A 20,353-nucleotide genomic window follows, 5' to 3' on the forward strand; every position below is an offset into this window, starting at 1 on the left:
ACTTGGTGTCGTCTGCAAACTTACTGAGGGTGCACTCAATCCCCTCGTCCAGATCATTGGTAAAGATATTAAACAGAACTGGCCCCAGTACTGAGCCCTGGGGAACACCACTTGTGACCGGCCGCCAACTAGATTTAACTCCATTCACCACAAATCTTTGGGCCTGGTGATCCAGCCAGTTTTTTACCCAGCAAAGAGTACGCCCGTCCAAGCCATGAGCAGCCAGTTTCTGCAGGAGAATGCTGTGGGAAATGGTGTCAAAGGCTTTACTAAAGTTTAGGTAGAGAACATCCACAGCCTTTCCCTCATCCACTAAGCGAGCCACCTTGTCACAGAAGGAGATCATGTTAGTCAAGCAGGACCTGGCTTTCATAAACCCATGCTGACTGGGCCTGATCACCTGGTTGTCCTGTACGTGCCGTGTGATGGCACTCAGGATGATCTGCTCGATAACCTTCCCCGGCACCGAAGTGACAGGCCTATAGTTCCCCTACAGTTCCTCACAATGGTGACATTGCTCAACTAGGTCTGTCATCCAGGAGAAGAAAGAGCAAGCTGCAGCCCAGACCAACAGCAGAACAATATGCAAATTCAAAGATTTCCTAAGAAGCCCTTGTAAAATGATCCGGACTCCTTCCTTCTCTGTCTGGAACAGCTGTAAGAGTTTCAACAGCAAGGTAGCAGGAAGAGCATGTTCCAGCAGAGAGTGAACATTTGTAGAGTGAGCTAATTTAAGAGAAACATCTACGGGGAGAAGACATTGCCTCTCATAATCTATCCGAAAGACACTTTTGCACTTTTCTGTGTGTAAAGCCAAGCATTACCTGTGAGCTGTGTGCAAAGCCAGGCATTACAAGTGAAACCAGAAATTTACCTTTGGGAATTTGCTCTCTTCATCAATGAGGGAGATGATATTCATAGGCTTGAGTGCAATGACTTCCAGAGCCTGGCGGTTATCAGTGAAGTCAATGTTATTCCAGGCAATGTGCTCCGCAAGGTATTCCTCTTGCTCCAGCTTGAAGACATGGTGCACGAAGAACTGCTGAAGGTGCTCATTGGCAATGTTAATGCAGAGCTGCTCAAAGCTGGGGGGGACAAGATGGGGACCCATGGTCATCCTTGGCCAGTGCTGCACTGCTCTATGGTATTTGTTTATTCTCTGTATTAAATACATATCCAGATATACTACTGCTATATTCCACGGTGTTAATGATCACCACCATTGCATGTTGTCAATCTTAGCAATATAAGGGATGCATCTTCTGCTATGAAAAACATAAGCAGAAATGAGCCAACTGACAATTGAGTGTTGCTGAGTAAGCAAGGAAAGATCTTGTATGTGTTTCAAGAAACTCTACAGATAAAGGGGAACATATAACTGTGAAAATAGCTTGACTGTATGAGTGTGTGATGTGTTTTTACTTGCACTGGCACTACCACTTCTTTTGTTGGTTACTCCTTAATGCTGCACCTGAGTTTCATTACCTGGTCATTGCTGTGGCACACTGTGTGTGCTTGTGGAACACTCACCACAGCGAGGCCCCTTGTGGATTGCAGCCTTTGGGAATAGCATAAAATTACAGGAGAGAACACAAAAGATAGAAGATGGGCTGAAAAGATCCTAGACCATGTTCCAAAAGTCAGTGAGGAATATTATCTTGTTGAAAGCAAGCAAGATGCATCAGTTGAAATGGATTGGAAAAGACTGCAGAATGTATGCTGATGGTTTGTGGAGTACTGATGACATGGTACCATACAACTGAGAGAATTGCTGCCCCCATAGAGAAGGGCAAACAGAAATGGTGCTTTGGAACTGAAACCACTAGTAGGAGAGGTAGCAGTGGGACAATGGTATACTGACCAGGTGTTTTGCTGACCTGTCCTTAAGAGTAGAGAAATGAAGCAGCCCCAAAAAAGGGACGGGAGAACACTGAGCAAGATGGAAGCATGAGCTGAAATGGGAAACACAACACGGCCTCCTTTGTACTATATGCAAAATGTATCCAAAGAGACATTGTAAAAATGCTATGGAACAAGAAAGTTTGGTACAGAGACATGGTGACATACTACATCCTCACATAGTGGCTGCCTGCTCATAGCAGCTTCATAGCCATCTCCTCTGAGAAAATTCCTGAGGTTTTGGAATAGACATGTGCAATGGCTGCACCAAAATGAAGGTTGGGGAAGGAGGCAGGAATATGACCAAGACTGAAGAAAAACGGAATCTGTGCATTATCATCATTGGGAAAATTCAGTGATGGAAATTTCACTGCTTTTCTGAGAATCAGGATGATAATGAAAGAGCGCGTGTCTGTCTGTTTTTTCATTCTTTCCCTTTACATCAGCTGCTTTTCAGCTTCCCAGTGGAAATGAATCTAGAGCCTCCTACCTGTTGTTGCTGAAGTTTTCAAACCCAAAAATGTCCAACAGCCCAATAGACTGACGTCTGTCTTTAGGCTTCTGAGAAGTTGGGTTGAAAATGGCTGAGTTGATCTTGTTCACTATCCACAGGAATATCCGTCCATATATACCCTGAGAAAAAATTGAAGAGGAATTAGAGCCCATCATTACAGTCTTTGGACATAGCTTACTGCTTGCTATCATGCTGCTACAATGCTGTCAAACTATGCCTGAAAACTACGAGGGACCGGAGATCTCTGGGTGAATGTTTGCCACCTAAGGCTCCTCAACCAGTAAGACAGACAGCTCTGAAAGCATCCCCAATCTTTAAACAGAGAAGATGTAAGCACCAGTACCTTCACAAAGGCATCCCTCCCATCTGCAGCTTGAACTATGTTCAGAGGCCTAGACACACTTTCTCCTCGGACAATGATGGAGAGGTTTGTGAGGCTGTTCTGGAGTTCACTGGAGTCCACCTGGAGGAACAATCATGGCAACCTTGTCATTCCAGGTGGATAAAGGAGATCTAGCAAAGTCTGTCTCAGGAAGAGGGCCATGACAAACTGCCTGTCCAGCAGCATTCACTGGTGGCCTGCTGTCCCAGTTAAAGATCTCCTAGCTCAGAAAGACATCTGCAACAGCATCACTTGAGTGTCAGCAGGAAGAAGGGGACGTGCCCATTATATGTGCATACATATACATGTGCATACATAAACACTCCACAGAGACATGCTTTGTCAGTGTGCTCAGGGAGCAAGGGTGAAGGAGAGAACTAGAAGGAGAAGATGAGACTCCATTACCTCAAGCAATTTGGTTGCGATTGAAAAGTGTGGTGAGTCCATCACATCAGAGCAGTCCAAGTTGTCGTACACAGCCGCTACAATGAGGAAACAGTCAATCTCAGGGTGAATCATTTCCGCTATGGTGGGGGGCTGTTATTGCAGCCGTATTTCTGTAACCCTGTAGCTCTGGGAATGTGGCAAGGCAGTAAGTTCTCTTTGGAAACTCCCAGGTTTGATGCTTTTACTAAGGAGCATCCTAATTTCACCCAGGGATCCTGGGATGTATAGGGCCCTCACAACTCCAGAACATCAGGCTAAAAATAGCAGCAAAACTGACAAGGTTATGCATTTTAAATAGTAGCTACTGGGGATCTGGGGAAGTGGTATCTGACTTCAGAAAATGTGTTTCTGAAAATATTTCTTTCCGTGTATCTGGCTTGTGGGAAATCTAGACAAAGAAAGGAAATGAGGGAAATCCCACATTTTAGCAGCCAGCATTACTCCAAAGAATCCAGCTGGCATCACTGTATTGGGCCCTCTGTATCACAAAGTGAGAAGGATTCCTTTTCTAAAATGTGAGAGCTTCTGGCATCCCACTGGTGGGTGTCTCACACTGTGCCTGTGCCATACTAGAAGTGCACTTATGCAGGTGAGTGTTCACCAAACCTAACCAGGAGAATGACTGCTATCATCTCCACAGCAAACATCACTCAGCTGCTCCTGTGTCCTCTAGCTTGTGTACCACAACAATTAGCAAACGTAATATGGCATTATATTATCTGTTGTTTCAGTTTGTGTGATAAGAGCCTATTTATGACCATGGAAACCTGAGGGAGTGACAAAAATAATAATAAGATGATGTTTTTCAAAACACTAGGCAGTGGAGTCACAAATCAGAATTTCGTGGTGCTTATCTGCCTGCCCTTCCAACCCTGTTCACCTGTTCATACAGGGCAGAGAAGCACAACCTAATCTTTACAGATGGAAGCAGGCAGCACCTTTAGGCCTTTACCATTGAGCCTGAAGAAAGGCCAAGCACAGACAATGCTGAGTTTACCTTCAAACTCTACATTCCCCAGGTGCAGGATCGCAGCCAGCAGCTTGCTGATGTCCCAGTGCTCAGAATCTGAGAACATAAGGATCTTCATAGCCGAGCGGATGTGAGCATAATCCTTTGCATCATTCCGGCCGTCGCAGGACATGCAGTTGCCCTGCAAGACACCACACCCACAGGTAAGGAAAAACATCCCAGTACCCATACAAGGAAGAAAGCACCTACAGGCTGACAAACCCTTGTACACAATGTGGATACCCTGTGAGCCACTTGCCACAAGATGCAAGGAAAAAACCTATTTAGACATTCTATATGCTCCTCCCATGGTTGTTTCTTCCCTCATCTCTACTCTCAAGAAGAACGCATTAGCAGAGGGCTAAATAATGCATTTCTCCAGGGCTAGACTGAATACTGGGGAAGCCAAAAGGAAAAGCTGAGGGGAAGGCTGCTCTGGAGCATAGAAGGACAGGAAATTTTGACAAGGTTACCTACACTTACAAGGCCATGCCTGTTTCTTTTGTTTCCTCTCTCTGCCCTGTCAATGGACAGTTAAAAGCCCTAATCCCAAATCAAAGCAAGTAGGATTGGATCAGTACTAGAAGGCAAATCTCAAAATAAGAATATTAGGTTCTAGTGGAAGGCAGATGGAAGCATCCAAGGCAGCATCAGAAGAACCTTCAACAAAGCCTGCACAGCGGGTCCTAGGATGCTGCTCCTGATAGAAACTATTTTCAGCCCTAATGGAGATGGGAAAATGTCTTTTTTATCCCTGCTATTACTGACAATATAGTGTGATGATTACAAAAGTGAAGTATTCCTAGACATTTCAGTTTACAGCATGTAAACATGCCAGCTTGTGCCAACAGTGACCTGAACAAAACCATGGTTATGATCTCCTTTAATCTAATCCTCCTATCTCTGTATTATACTGCCCTACTGCTGACCCAGGGAACTTCAGACTATTTTATGGAATGGCCAATGTGTGAATTGCACTCATCAGCTCTTGCTGCAAGATCACTGCTATTTTGAAAACATTACATTTGAAAAAATCTCCAGCAACTTGAATGATTTTGCTTTTGAGACTCCAGAAACAGCTTTATAGGCTTGATTTAATTTCCTCTGAAACTAGATGCCCAGCTCCCATTAACTTCATCAGAGGCAGGACTTAGACCCATTTTTTCCACGGCTGTAGAACAACCCAAATCAAACCAGCTGACATATTTAATATGAGGTATCTGCACAGGCTAAAGAACAGGATTTTCATGATGGCTTTCATGCCCTAAACCAACCAATTAGCTATTTTCAAAAATCTCACCTATGGACATCCCACTCCTGCCACTGGAGTGGCAACATAAACCTAGACAGGGACATTAACATCAGCTGTTAGAAGTTAGATTGAATGCCAGCTTCCTGCATTATGTATATAAGATTTATCAGATATAAGGATTAGGATTCTTGGCACTGTTTCTGCTTATTCATTTTCCCCTAAGGTATACATAGCTGATTAGTATTCTCCCTGGTATGAGATCCCTTGTATTCATCTGAAATCTGAGTGCCTGTGAAAGTGGAGGATATTTCCCACCTGCTTTAAGATGTCCTTTATGTTTCTTAAGTCTGACTTTGATAGAAAGCTTTGAACTGCCAGAAGCTGCCTCCCACTGGTGGACATTACAGTAAGTCTCTGAAACTGAGGCTCACAGCACTTTTGGTGTTACTGCTTCTGGTACTCTAAGGAAAGGACTGTTCATATTTGGTAACTACCCATCTGCAGTTCCTATTGATTGTAATTGCTCACTGGGAGAAACAAATGGCAGAGGGATAATGGAGAAGAAAGCAGAGACTATTACCATAGTGAGATAAGTGTACTCTGAAGCAGTGCCCAGATTCAGCATCTTTTTCTGCTCTGTATTCATCCCCATTAGCATGCAGTAGAAGATGTGATAGTTCCTCTCCTCTGGAGCCTAAAAGAAAGAAATAGGCCAATGGACAGCCTTGTCAGCACAAGCTTGTAACACAGGAGCCAGCAGAATGTACATCTGCCAGTGCCCTCACCTGCCGGCAAACCCGGGACTTCTCCAGAAGAAACTGTTCTATCCGGGCTCCTTCTATCACACCATTTTGGTTGAAGTGAATATCAATGTATTTCCCGAAGCGGCTTGAATTGTCATTTCGAATTGTCTTGGCATTTCCAAAAGCTGATGGGCAAGGGACAGAGATAGTATCTGGATTATTGCAGTTAATGAACATCAAGTCTATTTTTTATGCCCTTCTTTTTTGCTGCTAGTATTTTACACATTGTGTTCCGAATGACAGTGCTGACAGGCACTGAAGAATGTCTGGTCTCAGGCTGCCTCCTAAAGAGAAAGGCAGGCATACTGTGCATTCAGATAATTGGGTCCTAAAAGACATATTCAAATGATCCAAATGTGGCCTATATCTGGCCAGCCAAGAGAGCTGGGCAAGTCTGAAGACCTCCAGAAGGACTTACTGGGAACACATTTGATCCCTCTACAGAGAAAGATGGGTGTCTCAGGGAGCTCCCCTATAGATACACCCATGATTGGCCAGTCACTTTGCCACTATCTAGCATAAATGCTAAAACAGGTCTTTACCTTGGGCTCTGCATTCCCAAGGACTCTTGTGCTCCCAGCAGTTCTGGGTTACATACTATAGTGGCACCTCCTCCTACAGCGTGGGAGTTGCTGTGGACTTCATGGGGACATGGCAGAAAAGTATAGAGAACTTCTACCCTGCATCACCAGTGTTTCAGGGGTTTTAGCAGTTATACAAATACAATGGTTCAAAGATCTGTTTCTGAGTTTTTTATCCTGATACAAAAATCCTAAGATAAAGGTGGTAAATCAGGCATGTTTGCTAAATAACCCACCTTCCAGAATGGGGTTGGCCTCTAGGATTTGCTGCTCTATCCAGGAATGCTGGCCGCTGACAGCTGCCAAAAACTGTAGTATTAGCTTTGTGCTTTCAGTCTTCCCAGCTCCAGATTCTCCACTGCAGTAAGAAACAAGATCATTACAGGTTTCCTTTCTTCTTTTTTGTTTAGGGTGGCAAAATGGCAGACCAAGGTAAAAAAAAAACCCACTTATATTTATCCTGTGAATGGCAGATCAGACTGTCTTTCATGGAGGGCTGGAGAATTTTAGTCTTTCATCATCTTATCTGCTAAAATTTAAGTTGTTTTTTAGACTTAGGCTGAGGACTAAATTCTCGCACTGATTAAAAAAAAGCAAATCCATGGAAGACATTCTGTACCGGTGCAAATTAAATGACCACTTGCTTTTCTTCTTTAATGCATTATCAGATTTTCAATGCTAGTCTTAGCATATCAAAACTGAGTTGCCTCAGCTGTAATCAGATATTACTGCAATGAGACTATCTGGTTCTTCACACTGATGATTAACAGAAAATAGATACATGTTATGTGTTTATAGGATGAGGAAAGCTTCCTTCCATCTTCAGGTTAGCAGAGGTTGTTTCTCTCCAGGAAATCTCTATTCTCAGAAAATACATGTAACATAAGTATCATGTCCCCAAGGTAAAAGATAGCCTTACATAACACAGGCTTATATTTTATGTTTCTGTATGTAGTGACCATGTGCAGAATGTATCACCACATTCAAAGATTCTGGGCGAAAACAATGGATTTCAGAAATCCCTTGCTTATGTTCTACCTTTTGCAGCCCTAAATAAAAATGAAGTAGCAGGGAAGAAAATATTTCCTTCCTGTTGTCTCTAGTCTTATCTGTGCCCTTCCATTTGGAAGGTCTCCTGTGTCCACAAAAGTGCCCCAAAAACATGCCAGACTTGGTTTCTGCTACTCATCCTCTCTGAGTCCAGTCACCTGATCACACAGCACTGGTCTCTCTTATTCCTCTTCATATTGAAATAACAGTTGTCTGCAATGGCGAAGACATGAGGTGGTAGCTCTCCAATCCTCTTGTTACAGTACAGTCTGATCTGATCGACTGTGTAGAGGGGCAGCAGCTGGTATGGATTCACTGCTACCAAGATTGATCCTGTGTAAGTCTGGAAAACAGTTATGAGCGTTACCTCTTGCAGCAAACCTGCAAACAAGAATACAACCAAAGCCACTTGCAGTATAAATCTAAACAGAGGCAGGAGGGAAGCCTGGGAGATCCATAGCAGCACTTAGGTGAGGCTGAGAGACTGGTTCCTCACTATAAGCTGCTATTATATATCCCAGGATCTGGAGGTTTTTGCAAAAGGAAGAATGCTAGCTATAATCTTCTTGCCAAATCACAGCTCAGTTCACTGTCTCAAGCTAAAGCACAAGAAAGTCCAATTTGATCTGGCCTTTTTGTGTGTTATCATAAGCTGTTTTGTAGTGTTTTGTTAAGCTGCTTTTGTGTTCTAGTGCAGATGTAGCTGAACTTTGCTAACGGGCAAAGTTATGGTTGTGTTATTCATACAGTCATTTAGTAACATTTGTAAACAACAGCACCATTGAAATGAAGGAGACTGTTGAAGGCTGTGGAAATGCAAGGCAATAATATTGTTCAAGAACTTCTACATAAGACAACTGCAGACTGCTAGAGTCTAATATAACAGGTCTATACACACATCTTGGTAGTTATAACTGCAGCATCTCTAAAATCAGTCCTTATTTACACCAAACATCACCACATCTGTGTTGTAAGAGGCAGCTCCTCTCCTATAGTGTATATAACATGGGAGGCAAAGCATGGCAAACCTGAATGTTATTAACATATTACAAACTGAGAACTAAGAAACAAAGAAACTAAAAATGCCAACTTGCTCAGTCACAGATAAAACCTGTAATGGACAAGAAATGAAACCAGGTGTCCTAAATATCCAGATTTATTCTTTATCTATTTTATTACATCAAAATCAAGTAAACATTGACTTGGACTGGAGGACAATCCAAATTATGTCACTGTGTAGTAGTTAGATTGATCCTGTGTCACAGCTGCATGTAACAGCAGCACTAAGCTGTAACATGGGCTGGATTTAGCTGTCAGTCAGTCACTGGTGGAAATGATCACTCTAGGAGAAAGTAAGCAGGGTCACTACCTATGCATATCTCTGTGATTTCAGAGACTGCTATTAGCTCTCTTCTTCACAGCCAAAGTACTCGAATGAAAGAAAAGAAAAACTATGTTGTGTCTCCTTGGCGCCCTCAATCAGTAAAGAAAGCAGAGGGCCCCATGTATGAAAGGCTTGCAGGCTGCTCAGGTCGCTCCACTAAATGTGCAGTAGAGGTCGTTCCTGAAAGTACTATGCCTGGTGACCTTGGCACTCACATAGATTTTGTGCTCCTGGTGGCGGATGAGGAGGTTGTGCACCATGCCTGCTTCATTGAGATCCCCAAGGCTGATCATGTCTTCCACCCCCTGGACAGAGGAGGGGTGCATCAGGTGCACCATGTGCATGTTCCGAGCTGTGATCCAGTGTTCCTGAAAAAGGCAAGGCATCAGCTTTAATGTGTTATGCTGTTGCTCAGAGGCAAACAAAAGAGAGCCATGTTAGACCAGAGTGAGCTTCAGTATAATCCATGCTCAAACCAGCATATTCTAAGAAACAGTTGACCGAACTACAGAAATTAACTGGTTTGCTGCTCCCTGGAACCAGATGATTTAAAACACTGGATGAAGCCATTCAGGTGGGTTCTGGACATCACCAAATTTAGCACTGTTCAGAGCACAGGTCTGTCAGGTCATCACAGCCACCACATTGTATGAGGTAGGGATGAAACCCCAACTGACTTTAGATGATTTCACATAAAGCTCCACCAAATTTAGGGATTGGAGCCCATCCATTTCCTTTTCTTAACTACGTAGATATAAACTCTAGCTTAGGAAGCTCTAAATCTTCATAGTGCTGGGACCTGGGGATACTAGGGTATCACCCTATACTTGCCTTATTTTTATATTCTTTTTTTCAGTATATCCTACCAGACTTTATCAAAGTCAGACCATTTGGCTAGATGGAGCTTTGGTCTGACCCAATAGGGGTCATTCTTCTGTACTTTGTACTTTTAAATTTTATGTTCATCTTTTACAGGAAATTATAGCATAGCCCACCTTGCCTTCATCATCCTCCAGCAAGATCCGTCCTGAGTCAGAGTCCTTCACAACTGCCCCGATAGGGACATTAAATTCACTGTTTGGCTGAGTGTCCAGCCACACATGATCACCCTGGGGAGAAGAAAAGCTATCGTCAAGTACAGTGACATACTTGATGCCATGTAGCCCACAGGCATACATCTCTTGTTCTTCTTTTTTTAGTGATTTGATTTCTTTAGCAGTGTTTAACTGGGCAAGTTCTTACTGCTTGCAGGCAGTACAGTCTAATGGTTATAGTATCGGGACCTCTGGTTCTACTCCCAGCTCCACAGCTGACCTGGAACATGACTTTGGACAAGTCATCAAACCCAGCTGTCTCACAAAAGGAAATGAAGTAACACCTTTTACAAGGACAGCAATTACTCAGCTCCACTACCTCCCAGAGATTGGTTGGGGGGCACAGTGAATGCTAGTAAAGTGCCTTGGCAGCTTCACATTAGCTATGGTATTCTTTCAGAAGAGATGCTTGAAAACATAGACATTACAGGAAAAAGAAAAACAAACAGATGTACAGACTAGATGCCTGGAAATGTAGAGGGCTCTGTTGCAAGAGCTTTTAGATATATATTCTTTCTGCTATAGCTGAAATCATTTAGAAGTGTGAGCGCATCCATGATTTCTCTTTGGAAAAAAAAGCATTTTTTATTCAGCCCAGCTCCTCTCTTCACATTTGTAGAGGCATGGCAACATCCTGCCTCTCTGCAGAGCAAGCAAGCAAGAACTGCTCTGCTGTCACTGGAGGAAGGTATGAGCTATGGCTGCCCTTTCCTAGGAATGAGCAGCATCCTGGTGTCACCTGCGCTACTGTCCTGATTATACTCCCCTACTCCAAGCCCCCAGGAATATCTTCTCTTGCTCCAGGTACTAATACAGATTGAAACAGAAAACTTTAGTGTAATGGCTGGAATGAAAACTGAACAAAGCTATAGGTCAGATCTTCAATGGCTATGAACTGGTTTTCTAGCTGAGTGTCTTGTCGTATACGACTTTTGTTACATACTGTAGCATTTATTGTCAAAGTTTCAAGGTTTTTACTGAAAAATTATTTCTTTTTCCTCTCAAAATACTTTATGGGCTTACATTTAAAACCAAACAACTGTAGTGTAAAGCATCTATAAACATTGCATGAGGTTATGAAGAATGTTACAGACTAACAGCTCTCATTTGCGTTGAATAAAACACCAGAGGTAATGTGTGCAGTTTCAGTGCCACACCTTGTGACAGAGGTCACCAGCTCAGCATGAGCACAGCCAGGCTAGGCAAGACACCTCTGCATCTCTAGTCTAGATTGATATTATTTTATACCTTGATGATACTGGGTTATTGCTACTTTCTTTTTGAGTTGAACCATGATGTTAAGGTAGTTTTCTCCTCTTTGGGCCTCAGGCTAATCAGTAAATCACAGCAAAGAATAGGACTTACCTTTCTGAAAACCACCATTATGTTTCAGATCACTGTATGTAACCTGCAGTGCCAAGAACATAGCATTAGGCCAGAAAAGGGCTCAGGCTTTGATCAGAACAGACAGTGGGGTTTCCTTGAGATGTTTCCTTGTAAAAAATAACAGCAAAATGCCTTAAAATAATTCTGTTCATGGATTTTGTTAAAGTGGAAGAGATTATTAATAAGCTACACCCAATGTAGAAGCAATGAAACCATCTACCCAAACCAAAGAACCTGCAGCACTGGAGTGGTGGTCTGCTCTGAGTTTTACCACGTAACCCCAGAGATGCTCTCAACCCTGAAGAGGTCACTGTGCACATTTTCATACCCAATAGTTCCCTCAATCAAATGTTAGGCACATTTATTGGCTGAACTTCAAGTTTGGCTCACAAATAAAAAGACCCCACAATGCAATGTAATTTGATGCACAATAGAATTACCTTTGGCTGGTCCATTGACCCAGCAGTTCAGTTCCTGTGAGTGGCTAGCCCAGTGACACAGATGTAATTCATACTTTCCTGAGCTGCTCAGTTTCCTCAGACTCTCACAGCTTGAACCTACCACCATATAGAAATCGAGGTCTAGAGTTCACCTTTCTTGGCTGGAATGGGAGGGCTTGCAATGAAGGCATGAGCAGCAAAACAAGGAATAGGAAGGAACAATAAAATTAGGAGCTCACTGTCAAGAACATAATAGTGAAAAGACTGGTGGCCAGAAATCTACACCAGTGCTTTGATTAAGGGATGATGCTGTTTAGGCTGTGATCCTTGGAACAACCAAGGAACCAAAGTCTTCAAAAGCCGCTTCCTGTCCCATAGGCTACTGCAACTGGATTTTGGGAGTGATTCTAGGACTAGGTGTGATTTGCTGGCTCCCACTCTTGCTACAGCGGGAAGGCTGCTGTATGCCTTTTAATGTGGGAAATGACAGGCAAAGACTCTGCAAAGTTCCCTTTAAATGTTTCCAGAGTTCCAGACAGGGTTTTTTTCTTTGTTATCTCTTCCTACTAGCAGGAGTGATCCCTGCATGTTAAGGCTGTTGAGTAACTTGTGATTCAGTAGCTGCTGTGTGCAGCAGACATCAGTTATTAGTCCAGGTCTCTACAGCCTCATATTCACAGACTTCTCACAGCTGTGTGATCCATTCTGCTCCCTCCATTTCTCTAAAGGATTTCTCGCTCTCCCCATTGTTCCAGCACACCCAGAGAAAAGGCTTAGCTCAAAGTTGATAATAAGAATGAAACGCTTGCAGTAAGCAAAATGCTCCATAAAATGCTAACCTTGGACCAAAAATTAATTCTATTTTTACCCTTTTATGATCTATTATCAATGATGTTTTCTTAGCATTTTATCTCAAACAGATTTTACAACTCATGTTCAATGAGGACATATTGAATCATCTGCATCCCTTCTGTACACTCCTGTTTGACAGCAAACCGCTTGGAAACTACTTTACAAGAAGATGAGGGGACACTACAGGACCAGAAATTGATCTTTGGCACTTATTCCAGGCAAGTCCCTGACCTCTCAGAACACCCCCCATGAAGAAGAGAGATACCTGCTCCAGTTTTATCTTGACACTCAAATGCAAATTTCTTATTTTCTCATAGCCTTTTGAGAAGTTATTTTATTCTGGCCCTAAATTATACTTGTCTAGGTTTTGGACAGGTTCTCTGGAAAGTTTGCGCAAAACAAGAAAACCAGAAATTAACTGAGTTGAAAGTTCCATTTTCTACCTATGTAGAAGGTAGATACCTTGAGGATACCACTGTTTTCTTCCTCTTGTTTTAATGAACTTCAATGTTAGAAGAAAACATTGCAGTAAGAGAATTAGGATTCATTTTATCAATCACTCGCTTTCCTATAGCTGCCCACTTTTTTTTATCCATGTTATTTGGGAAGGTGTAAATAGCTTCCATAAATCATGGTCTTATTTAAAATCGATGGGTGCATAAACAACCTTTTTTTCAGACTAAATGGAGGGAGCAATTATACTCCTGTATGCAAGATGCTGCCACGGTTGTGGGTTACACCAGTGTCCTAACCATAAGGAGGGCTACTAGGGTAGCAAAATGGAAACTAGGAAGTGCTTGCGAAGCTACAAGATCTTTGTGCCCTATTTGTGGCTATAAAGGGCTATACAGTAGCATGGATTGAAGAGGGTTTCTAAGCAAGCCCAGAATGATTTACCACTTTAAAGTCATCATAAGATATGCTGAAAATAACTAATTATTAAAATTACAAAATGTATTGTGATCCCAAAGTGAAAAATAAATAGAAACTTCAAGAGATGACAGACTGCTGGTGTAGAGGTCCGATGCTAACACACATTTTAAAGCAGGAATTTTAAATGTAATTTTCACATAGGTGACCCAATAACAAGAAGAGAAATGGAATGTCACACTTAACAAAACCTGGCACATGGAGAAACTGCAAGGGCTGTGTCCCCAACACAACACCTGCTCACTATATTAAGAATTGATTTTCCCTGTGAGACTAGGGCAACCTCCAGAGCTCATCTGTAACTAAGACAATTCTCAATTTTGTAGCACAACATCTACGAAAATTTAGCAATGCAACATGAATGTGTACTTTCTGGCTGCTTGTTTTTTTTCTGTTGTTTTTTTACAGTCTCAAGCAGGAACTTCTGTCTTTCATAATCAGTTATTCTTATGGCGAAGTCCTCATGTTCTTATTCAGGACTCAGGAATTGGATCTGCGTATTAACTTCAAGAATGTGATGACCTGTTCCTATGAGCGATGCGAGGTGGTACAGAAGCATGGTACTCAGCAAACATAGGCCAAAGATGGGCCACAGTCAGCCACAGTGACTCACAACTGACAGATACTTTTTCACCTGTGCCAGAAACCAGAATACTGCAACAGAGCAGAAATGTCTACCCAGAACAGAGAGTGGTACGTGCAAACATGAAGCACAGCCATACTGCATCACATCAAAGGTATAGCTAGCTCCAGATCCAGTCTAAGATAGCAGCCAAGAATGGACATGTAGGGAGGAGATCCTGTATAATCCCAGGATACACAGTTTCAACATTTAAAATGCTTATTCCCAGTTAAGTCATAAGTGGCCAGTCCCCCACCTGCTTGAATGGCTGCTTTCCAACAACACCTGGCTCTCTCTGTTGCTTTTCTGTCCAAAGTAATGCAGCACTGTAAACAAAACTGTACCCTACAGGATGGGAAATTACCTCTCCAGAAGAAATCTTCACTGTCCGGCTTCTGCAGCTTAGTTCCCTCTTTTTCATAAGCATTGGAGTAAGAAGGAAAAGAAAGGTGAAACTGGTACTGGTGCCATTAAGGGATCCCTCACCAAGTGCCAGTCCTCCGCTGCACAAAGGAGGAAATGACTGAAGCACGGTTATTTATTACAGGACTTTGCTCCCAGTTCAGCATATATGTCTTTTCCAAGTCAGGTGTTCCAGTAAGCAGGAAGGCTAATTCTTGACTGGGTGAACCTTAAACTTCAATCTCTCCACTGTGCCCGAATCCTTTCAGATTTCTGGAAAGCACACCCAGAAGAAAACCCTTTAGCATCTGGTCTTATGCTGCTCCAACACCACGGACTTCCCTGGGGTTCTCTTGGAGTCACACTGTTAGATAAGAGGAAAATCAGGCCCTCATCGCTCACCTCTCCCCTTGGTTTTCCACAGCTCTTTCTGCAAGGTCAGAAAATGCACATCAGCCTATGTCCTGTGTGGACTGTGTTTCACAGTACCTAGAGCAGAAGGCAAAATAAACTCATGACACTTAACTGAAATTGATAGTCACATATGCATATAAAGGGACTGGGATTTCTAGTCCATGTGTTTAAAACTTCCTGGTTTTGTTATCATTAATTTATCTCCCAACAAACACTCTGTCCCTGTGTTCCAGCATTTAGGTGCACGTTAACTCCCTATCTGCCCACTTCTCTCTTTCCAGATTAGGACAGGATGGCCAAGAACTTCCCTCTTTCTGGTTGCTCCACATGTACTGTCAGTAATCCTGTGTCTTTCTTGCCTACCCTGTTAAATTCTAGCACTAGATGTGATGTCTGGGAAAGAAACAGCAGTGTAGTATACCTGTAGTGAGGCAGATACAGGGTTTCTCCAGCCAGAGCAAGGACCCAGGAGTCAGGCACATTTCAACCCTAACGGCGAGCCCAAACAACGAGGACGAGTTTTTTTCCATCTACCTTAACCCAACTGTATAACCTTCCTCCAGGGCACCATACACAGCAGGTGGCTTGCCTATTCTGCATGCCCTTTATTAAACACTAAAGGGCAAAGGCCCTTCAGGGCTCGGAGACTTTTAGAGAGAAGCAGAAAACCACAAGGCAGAGAGGACAGCTTTCTTTAAGTTTCTAACTGTGCAAATCATTCTTACTCAAGGATTTTGCCTCAAAGTAGTTCTTTAGCAGACTTTTATTTCTGATACAACCATTTTTAGAAGTCTATATACTGTATGTGATGAACAAAATTTCAAGTACTGATTTTATTAGATGAAGGTCAAATATTGGCAAATAAATCAAAGTACATACCTTTATACTACCAAGGCAGATATCTAAAATCAAAGCTTTTTGTGTGATTAGACTGCAGGGAAAAAAGTGCCATGCATATTTCTTCAGCAAATGAAACATACCTGCTGAAATTCCAAATGGAGCGTGTTTTGGGGCAGAGAATCTCATTCTAAAAATATATACATTTTTAACACTTGTGACCAAGTCCCAGTGGGGGTGCTATTTCAGAGAGAAGTACAGTATTTCTCTCCTAGTACAGTATATAAACTGTATGAGATGGAAACATAGGGAACTCAAAGCAGTCTGAAAGAAAAGCACGACTCATCATATGGCTGAAATACGTATTGGAAGGGAGACTGGTTTCCACAGTTAAGTCTAGACATACTCAAGAGCCAGAAAACATAAGCTGAAGGAGTAGAGACTTGATATCCCAAGCGGAAGCAGCCTAGATGCTTTGCAAAGCACATGTACCTCAAAAGATGAGCAGGTGGCTTGCTAAAGGCTTCTTCAGAGAAGTGCCTGTGAGTGAATAGGGGGAGCTCAGTCACCCTAGGAAGTCACTGAGCTGTGTGAATGGGGAAAGACAGGAGCTTGCCAGGAGTGAGCAACTCTGTTTACTGCTGAAGACAGAGTTTGGTGAGGGACTGTGCAGGGCACAGACACATTTGTAGTGGTAATTAGGGGTAATTTGTAGTATGGTCTACACTGATGAATAATGCACTGAAAAATGCAACAAACTAAAATTGGATAATCCCTGGTGAATTTAATCCTGCTGTTGTTCAGAGCAATAGGTCTGTCCAGATAGACACGTGTTAACAAAACTGCTTCTTCCTGACAGCTTCCTAATTAAGAGATTGATGTCAGGATCAAAGGGTTTTATTTGCACATGGCACGACCTCTCATGTTTCCTCTCCAGCTAAATCAAAGTGGCCTTGTCATTTCTGCATCGCTGAGTCCTAGATGCCAAGCATCATTTTATGATAAACTAGTTTTTTTCCTGAGGTTTCTGAAGGGAGGTGGATTGGGTATAACAATCTGCAATTTAAACTGTTCATTCAGAAGCCCTGCTGTCTACACTAACCTCCTTCCCTTCCTCTAAGCAGATTTGTAGCTTTAAGTCACTGATGTCTGTTAACTCTGAAAGGCATAATGCAGGGAACAAAGCAAACTAAGAAGTACATACCAGTAAAGGATTTCCAAGTGCATTCCTTGGTTGTCTTGAGCATTCTGTCCCTCAGGGAAAGGCTTATTTCATTCCAGCCAGTTCGTGATGTTGTACAGAGAGGCAGACTGGTGGGGCTCTGGGATCTGTGTCATTACACACCTTCACACAAGCCAAGTGGGCGCTGCTTACTATGCTTGCTAGAAGGCAGGTCATTCTCCCCCACTGTGCAATCCCATTATGGTCTGAGTGTCACTCCATCCTTTCTTTTGGGATGCAGCCAAGATGGTATTACAAGAGTATATTACAGGCCCATAAGTGCCAAATTCTGGCTCATGAGGGACAAAGACACGTGCATCCAAGCGTGCACACTAGTGCACACGCACACGTTACCTACAGAATAGCTGTCAGAATTGATGCCCAATTATTCAGCATTGCTGAGGTGAGGTTGCTTAAGACACAGGTGCACCCTCTGCTTTGCGGTGCATGTGGGATGTCATAACACTAAGGCTCAGGGTTAGGAGGTTTTGCTTCAAAAAGATGGGAATTTGTAACTGTTAGGAAGGAACCTCTATGCCTCCTTCCACGTTCAGTAAATGCAGAAATTCTCTATTCTCTCATCAGTGCAGCTTCAGTGCAGCTGGAATTTGGGACAGTGGCTTGCCATCACTGCAGAACATGACACTTACTTATAAATGACTAATTTCCAAGGAAGGCTACCATCATACTCCTGCTTGGGACTTTAGTATGTGATAGACTTATGTGTTTTCTAGGCACCTTGGTACAATTTCCAGGTACCTTGGTACACATTATTCTTAGTTTCTATTTATGTTTCCCCTTGTCCATTATTTTCTGTTACATTACTCCCAACTTGTTATTTCCTGCCTTAGTGCTTTGTCTGCAGAGAACTTTATTTGTTGTGTTGTAATGAGTCACATTAAAGTTGTTATACTGCCTTCTATTTAGTCAGTTATAAAAAGCCATTAAATTTCTTTATGGAAGTCAGATAAGTGAAACACCGGGAACCTCCCATCACATACTGGCACATATGCCTGCTTCTTCCAGAGAAGATCCAAGTGAAACCACACAGTGCAAAGAGCTAAAGGCAGTAAATAGGAGCAGGAAAAAAGGACACGATACCATTAAGAGTGTGGTCCTGAGGATCACTAAGGGACTTTTAGGGCTATCTGGAAAAGACCTATAGAGCTGTAAACAAAGAGACATTCTCTACATGTTTTATGTGTGCTGCTTTCAGGGAAAAAAAAGGGTTTTCTGCATTTTTGCTAAGAATATAGGATTGTATCCAAGAAACATCTGACTCCACTGCCAATTTCTTCTTCTAAGTGAAACGCTGTAGAAGATGTTGAGTAATGACTCAATTCAGAGAGTTCAGCTGTATTTAACATGGTACACTGAACTCCCTGCATTATAACTGTGCTTGCTGCTGGAGTGCATTAGTTAAGAATGGCTTGACCTCTCTGCCATCCATTCTAAAGTGCCTCTAGCACAGAAGAAATAGTGACTGATTTTGCCCAGAGCTTTCAACTTACTAAATTTTGATGTCCCTGAAAGAGTGTAGCATGTAGGATTATAAAAATCACTGTTGTTTAGAAATATCCCAAATAAACCTCAACAGTTTTCTATTTGTCACACATTAACCTGTGCCCTCTTAGAAAATGAAGATGTTTTGTTTGTCACAGAAGAAGAAGAGAGGCAGGAGACCAGCACCGTGTGCATTTATTAGGCTTTCCATTTTAAAATGACACATCAGTGACAGAAGTCATCCCTAGTAATCCACTACTGACATATCGTAGGCGTGCCAAATAATTGAATAATGCAACTGCTCAGAGGATAGAGGTTCCTAAACCAGAACACAACAATTCCTTAAAAAGACAGGGATCGTTCTGCCCCTGTGTTTACTCCAGAAGTCAGCAATTACAGGGGAGTTCAGGGCTAACTTTCAGTTGATTCTGAAGGCTAAATCTGGAGGAACCACCCACACATGAACTAGATTGAACCGCAGCTTCAGCTAGGACAGTCAGATCTAAATTCTTCAAGACAACTAGTCCTCAGTTTCCATGGCTAGCCTTGGGTCCCCTCTTCGGCCAGCAGCACCATAAAAACTGTTGGCTCCCATCGCAGCATCCAGAGCTCGCGTGTGTACCTGAACTCTGGTTTTGCTCTGCTACCTTCTTGTAGAGATTCACATTAATTCTTGCTCACTTGATTTGTAGGGAGCAGATAAATTCACCTATTACTTAAACAGTAAAATCTTTTCTATTCAAGGCAGTAGATGAAACTTTGATCTCCCATCCTTTATCAGTATTGGAAGCATTTTTACCACACGTGCCTTTGACTGGCTGAAGGGAGACGTTTGGTAACTCTTGTGTAGTTCTGGGCTGTGGGTTTAAGCAGTCATCTAACATTTTCTGTGTTTTAGTGTCTTGGAAGTTCCCACACGGCTCATACAAGGAAACCTCTTCATTAAAATAACCATTTTACACTTCTGTACAGCTGTTCAGTTCCCATGTTGATGCAAGGCTCAAAATAGCCTTTTTTCTCAAAGGCTCCTTCAATTTCCCCAGCATGTCAGTTATGAAGCTAAAATCAATCTATTTTCTAGGAAAAAAATGCAAAAAAATGTTTAGGGAGAGGAAAAAAAAGTTTTCGAGTTTGCTGCAGTTAAATCAGACCCTGTATAAAAGCAGTGAACAGTCTCCAGTGTTCCACCACTAACATCTGAGCTTGGTTTCTCCAAGCATTAAGCTGTTGGAAACCGCGTTAGCGGCCGGCGGGGCATTGCGGGGCATGGCGGGGCATGGCGGGGCTGTGCGTGGCGGCGTAACGGCTGCAGCCCCGCACGCCCGCGCGG

General features: G+C 42.7%; 2 protein-coding genes across 2 annotated transcripts in view; one reads left to right on the forward strand and one right to left on the reverse strand.

Annotated features, from left to right (window-relative positions):
* The window catches only part of MYO7B (myosin VIIB), a 52,493-nt gene extending 40,695 nt beyond the window's left edge, over positions 1–11,798 (reverse strand). Inside the window, exons 1-12 of the mRNA XM_019473390.1 lie at positions 11,781–11,798; positions 10,317–10,430; positions 9,537–9,689; positions 8,096–8,280; positions 7,124–7,245; positions 6,289–6,431; positions 6,084–6,197; positions 4,240–4,393; positions 3,201–3,277; positions 2,757–2,876; positions 2,390–2,532; positions 875–1,085 (exon numbers count right to left, since the gene is read on the reverse strand). Coding sequence (XP_019328935.1) covers positions 875–1,085; positions 2,390–2,532; positions 2,757–2,876; positions 3,201–3,277; positions 4,240–4,393; positions 6,084–6,197; positions 6,289–6,431; positions 7,124–7,245; positions 8,096–8,280; positions 9,537–9,689; positions 10,317–10,430; positions 11,781–11,798 — 1,554 coding nt within the window. The remainder of the gene's footprint in view (positions 1–874; positions 1,086–2,389; positions 2,533–2,756; positions 2,877–3,200; positions 3,278–4,239; positions 4,394–6,083; positions 6,198–6,288; positions 6,432–7,123; positions 7,246–8,095; positions 8,281–9,536; positions 9,690–10,316; positions 10,431–11,780) is intronic.
* Positions 11,799–20,289: 8,491 nt separating this feature from the next.
* Positions 20,290–20,353, forward strand: part of IWS1 (IWS1, SUPT6H interacting protein) — an 18,682-nt gene continuing 18,618 nt past the window's right edge. Inside the window, exon 1 of the mRNA XM_009284298.2 lies at positions 20,290–20,302. Coding sequence (XP_009282573.2) covers positions 20,290–20,302 — 13 coding nt within the window. The remainder of the gene's footprint in view (positions 20,303–20,353) is intronic.

This window comes from Aptenodytes forsteri, unplaced genomic scaffold, assembly GCF_000699145.1.
Source record: "Aptenodytes forsteri isolate BGI_AS27 unplaced genomic scaffold, ASM69914v1 Scaffold278, whole genome shotgun sequence".
Classification (NCBI taxonomy): domain Eukaryota; kingdom Metazoa; phylum Chordata; class Aves; order Sphenisciformes; family Spheniscidae; genus Aptenodytes; species Aptenodytes forsteri.